Below are 6,030 nucleotides of genomic sequence, written 5' to 3' on the forward strand. Positions count from 1 at the left end.
ATTGATCTGTATTGGTAAAATCCAAAGTATTGTTTCAAAGATGGTTTCTATTGTATTTTCATAACATTTAAAATAGAGATGCGTGCGTGGCTCTAAAAATCAAACTTTTATCAAGACTTATCAAATACGCTACCTAAACGGCACATAAATATTGCCCATCAGTTTATAAGTTTTATAAATTTGAAATAAACATGGGATTTTAGTCCCTTAGGAGTTTTAAGTCTGCAACCAGAAACGGGCTATCAGATTATCTTAAAGTGTGTGCAGACGAGCAGGAGTTGATCTGATTTTTGATGCTGTAACACCTTTTGTGTTTTTCTTTGTCTTCAGAGAGAACAACCTGAAGGACTGTGGAGTGGAGCTGTATTTTGCACAAGACATGGAAATCCTCGGGAAGGTCTCCAGTCACGCGCTGAAGGACGGCGGAGAGGACGAGCTGGTCACAGAAGAAAACAAGGAGGAGTACATCAGGTGAGCTGTCGGACTTCACAGGAGAGGAATGAAGCCTCAGCAGACGTGAGAGAAACGGTGGAAGCCAGACCTTGAAAATGCAAAGATGTTTTGTCCCTGCAGCCTGCTGACAGACTGGAGGTTCACCCGCGGGGTGGAGGAGCAGACCAAGGCCTTCCTGGACGGCTTCAATGAGGTGGTTCCTCTGGAGTGGCTTCGCTACTTTGATGAGAAGGAGCTGGAGGTGAGGGAGGACCAGAGTCGGGCCTCTGAATTTCACCTGCTGCAAAGCAAAACGCGACAATGTTCACAAAACGTCTCCATGTGTTTGGTGTCTTGTTAAATCCTTGGACTATTTTCCAATTATTTAACGAGGAAGGTGACTGTAAAATCTCCCAGGCTGAATAACGCAGGCATTCATCTTCCCACATCCCAACTCAAGATCTGTTTCCAGCTAACTTCAGAACTGTGTGCTTGTTAAATTACTTTACAGGGTTTCTACACAATTTCCATTTATTATCCCATAGTTTCCCGACTTTGTCAGACAAAAATAGACTACATTTGGTGTATAAGTAAATGTTTCTTTGGGTCATTTGGCAATTATAAATCTGAGTGAACAAAGCTCACATGTGGTGTTCCTCAAGGTTCCAGTCTCGGGGCCCCTTTTATGCAGTATTTACATTCTCCCACTGACATCGGATCATGGAGTAATGCAGCTTTTCTTACCATAAACATGCTGATGACACATAACTTTACATCAGCTACTCTGACCACGTTGTCCATGTTGTTTCGTTGCTTTTAGCTGATGCTCTGCGGCATGCAGGAGATCGATCTGGCCGACTGGCAGAAGAACACCATCTACAGACACTACACCAAGAACAGCAAGCAGATCCACTGGTTCTGGCAGGTAACGATGTCCAAAACGTACACACTTGCACAAACGTCGACGTGAGGCTTGGAATTAGCCAAGAATCTTCAGTAAAATGCTTTTATTGTGCGACTGACGTGCAGGTTGTGAAAGAGATGGACAATGAGAAGAGAATCCGTCTGCTGCAGTTCGTGACGGGAACCTGTCGGCTGCCGGTCGGAGGCTTCACCGAGCTCATAGGTACACCGGTTCACCGGGGTAAAAGGATGAGACGAGTAACACTGCGTTTAATCGGGATGAGGCGAACGCAGGGGGGAATGTTGTGTATGAAAAACTAAGTACACCCCAGAATCCAATAATTCTCAGAAGTAATTTTCTGTCTGACCTCATCAGTCTCTCGCTCTTTATAGCGATGCTTCAGTTTCATTGAAGCATCATGTGAAGGTCTCACGCTGTTTGAGATACTCCTGCTTTTCTAGACATTTCTCATTCGTTCAGCACTCCTGTATGATACTTTGCTCCTTAAATCCCATAGAAGCATCAAGCTTGTTTTCCACCCATACTTTTGTTTCTTCTGTGTTTACTGTGCGTTAGTCAGTAATGACAACGTTCCATCTGCTGACTAGTTATGATTGATAAGGTTGGATTTAAATAAAACCTCATTAGGACCAGATGATTTCTATCAGACAAAATAGTCACGGTAAAAATGTTGCTTTAATAAAACAGTGGAGTTTTCTTTTTTTTTTTTTTTTTACAACCGTGTAAAACCTTGTAAAATCATGTAAAAAACAGTATCTCTGTTATTTATAGATGCTCTGAAGACAATAATGAGTTCCTTGAGTTTACTGTTATCTTTTTATGTTCATGAATTGGTAATTTAATCGGTGAAAAGGAAAAAATTTTAAACATTTCCATTTATGTTTCCAGATGAAAGTGTGATGAGTTTTGTGCTCTTCTTCGTCCCTGCAGGAAGTAACGGTCCCCAGAAGTTCTGCATCGACAGAGTGGGGAAGGAGACTTGGCTTCCAAGAAGCCACACATGGTGAGAAACAGACTGGTTGGTTGTTGCTAAAAAACCTCAAGTCTGTATGAAAAAAAACTTCTTGAAGCAGTGACTTTTTATAAAACGGGATTTGCTAAACAGATCGTCTTACTGATGAGGAACACATTTTTTATACGTTGAATGAGAACAATGCTGGATTGTCAAACAGAAGACATTAATGCATACAGCTGAAATTAGTTATTCAACCCACATGTTCTGGCCAAAGGCATAAACATGTGATTTATATAGCTCTACATGACTAATATCATAAGTCGTTTTCTCACGATAAACCCAGAGTTCATCGTGACACTTATGTTTATTGAAGCCTCAAAATTATTTAACTGTTTCAGCAGATATTAGAGCGTCCTTATGTGGCCTTGCTGTGAAAAAAAACCAGTTCATTCATTTATTCAACTGGTTGCATCTACCTTTTTTTAATCCCAACGGAGATTTTAAATGCGGTTCAGTTTTGACGATCATGATGGCTGCAGCCCTCTGTAGATTTTCAGATTTCTTTGGTATCAGAGAAAAGTCCAGTGCTTCCCAAACTTCAGCGTTCTCACAGACTGAGTGACATTTTCTCACAGGATGTCCTGACACATGATTGACTGCAGGTTTCCAGTGTCAGGGAAAGCAAGGCAGCCCCAGATTCCCACTGAGTCACCACCATGCTTCACTGTAGGCATAACACTTAATCATTCCTCCTCCTGAAAATGTCCAGTTATGATCCAGGGCTCCACTGAGCAGAAGCCCAAAGCATCTTTGGCATTTTTTTATATCATGTTGGCTGCCTGGAGGTCTTAAGTTTTGCTGAAAGTCTTTTGCAGTTGAAAGATTTTGCCCACTTCTTTCTATAGAAATCTGGTGGAACTTTGAACGTGTGAACTATGTGTCCTTTTCCGTTTTTGCGCAACTCAGGGATTTCATCTCTTAAGATTTAAAACGGTTCTTTCAAATCTGCCACATTTACTCAATATCTTTTTGTTCATCTGAAGAGTTTTATTCTGGGGGTTGAATTATTTTTGAGACTGCAGTGGTACGATTTAGAGGTGCACTCATTTAAATCCTTGTATTTTAACATATTTTTGTATGTTTTGGTTTGTTGCAAGCACCTGAAAATCTTTTTGATTGAACTCTTTATATATCATGGTTGGTTGGTGGTTCTGTGTGTCAGAACCACCAATGTCTTCCCATCGTCTTCCATGCAAGCAGTAGGAGGATGTCTTAACCTGGATGCATAACTTAGCTGCTCTGTTTTCTGTTCTTTTCAGCTTCAACCGTCTGGATCTGCCGCCCTACAGGAGCCTGGAGCAGCTCAGAGAGAAGCTGCTGTTCGCCATCGAGGAGACGGAGGGATTCGGGCAGGAGTGAAGCCGTTAAAGCAATAAAATAGTTTCTTGTTTTTGTTATCGATCCTATTTTGCGTTTGTTAATCACAGGGCTGCAGTCTCACCGAGCCGCTCACTTGAAATCAGATGATGTCTGTCGACACAAAAAAAGTTGAAGTCGGAGCACAGTTGCTTCGAGAGCAAATATACACTTGTGTGTGTGTGTGTGTGTGTGTGTGGGGGGGGGGTGTGTGTGTGTGTGTGTGTGTGTGTGTGTGTGTGTGTGTGTGTGTGTGTGTGTGTGCGCGTGGATGCTCACTTTATTGTAATTGCCTAAATTTGAAAAGAACGCGCCGGCGGCACCACTCTGAGCTTACAAACTGCACCAGAATCAGACGGCATTAGAGCTTTAATGCCGCTCCACAACCACAGCACAGTTAACCGCGAATGCAGCGTAACATATCTACCAGAGACGAACACTTTTAGCGTTTTAAAGAGAGGAACACATCCGGAAGGTTATCAGGAACTACTGCACCTCCTTTACAGAGGTTAGAGAGAGGAGATGTGATTTTATTTTTTATTTCTGTGTTAATTTTAAAAGTCTGCATTTTCTCTTGTACAGACCCTAAATAAATGAGACTTCAATCGTAAACAGAGTTGATTCATCCTTTGCAGATTTCTATAACTAGATAAGGACATTTGCTCTCGGTGATTGATTGTAAAGGTTGCTGACGCCTGGCTGCAGGTTTTGGGTGCAGAAAAACACAGAAATACTATTCCAGGAGGTTTTTCTATGTTTAATAATGTATGAGTTAATGGTATTTTTCTAGTAACTTTTAGGAAACAAAAGTTACATGAATGGAATCTTAATTTAATGGGAATAAAAGACATGTTACCTTCAACATGAAGATGACCTTTAACGGTGTATGAAAATAATAGATGCTTAATTATTGAGGAGACGCAGCACAGCCTCCTGACCCAGTGTACAGGCAGTACAACACATCTGAGTTTCTCCTTTGCCTGTTTTCCTTTGTTAAACAAGATGGATTTTTTTTTTAAAAAGTTTCCATAACATTTTAAACAAAAAGCAGCTTCACTGAGCAAAGCTGCTTTTGTTCCTACACATATACTTGTGTTCATGCTGATCTCTGATGACATATTTAGACAATTCAGGCCATTAAGTGTTAATGTGAAGTAACTCCTTTTCCTTTATAGGTCAGTTTCTGTAGTTTGACATTTCCTTCTACTACATACTGTAGCTAATGACGAGTTCATTTTTCTCCGTGTAAAAGGAGAAGAGTCTCATCTGAAAAAGTCCAAAGTCAATACGTACCTGTACTCCAACAATGCTCAATGTGCTGCACGCTACTGTCTTCCAGTATATCTGCCTGGAGTTTGAGGCAGTCCCTTTCACAGTGAAACTAGATGCCTTTATGTTCAGAACAACTAAAACAAACGTGAAATACCAGGGGACTATTGATTGATTATATAACTTCCCAGTAAACACACGTATTTTAATGGTTTCAGTCTTGTACTAACAGGTTTGCAAGCTTTTAAACATGCCATTTCCCTCTGATCATACGGTACATTCTTCTGCTGATTTCTGATGCGTTAATGCAAGGTCTTCAACATGTACATTGTGAAAGAAAGTGTCTCAACTGTATGTGTTTCTTCGTTATCTCAGAGTAAAGCTTGACGTCCCAATGGTGCTGAAAGATTTTAAAGTGGCGGCGTCCATTAGCAACTTAGTTGCCATAGATACAAAATGCAGGTTTGTAGGAAAATTGATACCAATCAAGAAGCTGGGATGAATTATTTGGTGGGAACCGGCTGCTTGGAGATGCAACAGACGATGCCCCACAAAGTGCTGTTGGAGAAAGGCAATTTCATTTTTAGTAGGCCTACAATCGGTTGTGGCAGTTCATTTAAACACAACTTGATTTTTCGATTTTCAGAGCATCAAAGGGAACGTGAACAATGTTGACCATAATTAAACCCAGTGCTTCTGAATCTACAAATCGAAACTAGTCGGTGATTGTTGGTGCAGATAGAGCTGTGCCGGAGCCGGCGGCGTTTTCCGCTCATCGAGACGCAGTTTGTGGTTTGGCCGGCAGGCTTTCGGTAATTGGAAATGGATGCTGGGATGCAGCCACACAAACAAACTGTTGTCATGTCATCCCCACTGTTGCCAACAATGGTTCCAGTCTTGAACTGGGAGCGATGGAAAAGTTCCAAGTAGCATAAGCGGTTTGCTGTAAATCCTACTGAGCAAAGATGCGAACTGGCCGCTGGCTGTGACTACATCTGGGTTTGAAAATACCTTAGAGATACAACAGAACATC

At 41.4% G+C, this 6,030-nt stretch overlaps 1 protein-coding gene across 4 annotated transcripts in view; it reads left to right on the forward strand.

The window, feature by feature from the left end:
- Positions 1 to 4,340, forward strand: part of wwp2 (WW domain containing E3 ubiquitin protein ligase 2) — a 57,274-nt gene extending 52,934 nt beyond the window's left edge. For all 4 annotated transcript variants that reach the window (XM_008411784.2, XM_008411788.2, XM_008411786.2 and 1 more), the window contains 6 exons: positions 331 to 471; positions 574 to 694; positions 1,253 to 1,357; positions 1,462 to 1,558; positions 2,288 to 2,360; positions 3,632 to 4,340. In XM_008411784.2, coding sequence (XP_008410006.1) covers positions 331 to 471; positions 574 to 694; positions 1,253 to 1,357; positions 1,462 to 1,558; positions 2,288 to 2,360; positions 3,632 to 3,731 — 637 coding nt within the window. In that variant the 3' untranslated portion in view covers positions 3,732 to 4,340. The remainder of the gene's footprint in view (positions 1 to 330; positions 472 to 573; positions 695 to 1,252; positions 1,358 to 1,461; positions 1,559 to 2,287; positions 2,361 to 3,631) is intronic.
- The last annotated feature ends 1,690 nt before the right edge of the window (positions 4,341 to 6,030 follow it).

The sequence above is a fragment of the Poecilia reticulata genome, linkage group LG6 (assembly GCF_000633615.1).
Source record: "Poecilia reticulata strain Guanapo linkage group LG6, Guppy_female_1.0+MT, whole genome shotgun sequence".
In the NCBI taxonomy this organism is placed as follows: domain Eukaryota; kingdom Metazoa; phylum Chordata; class Actinopteri; order Cyprinodontiformes; family Poeciliidae; genus Poecilia; species Poecilia reticulata.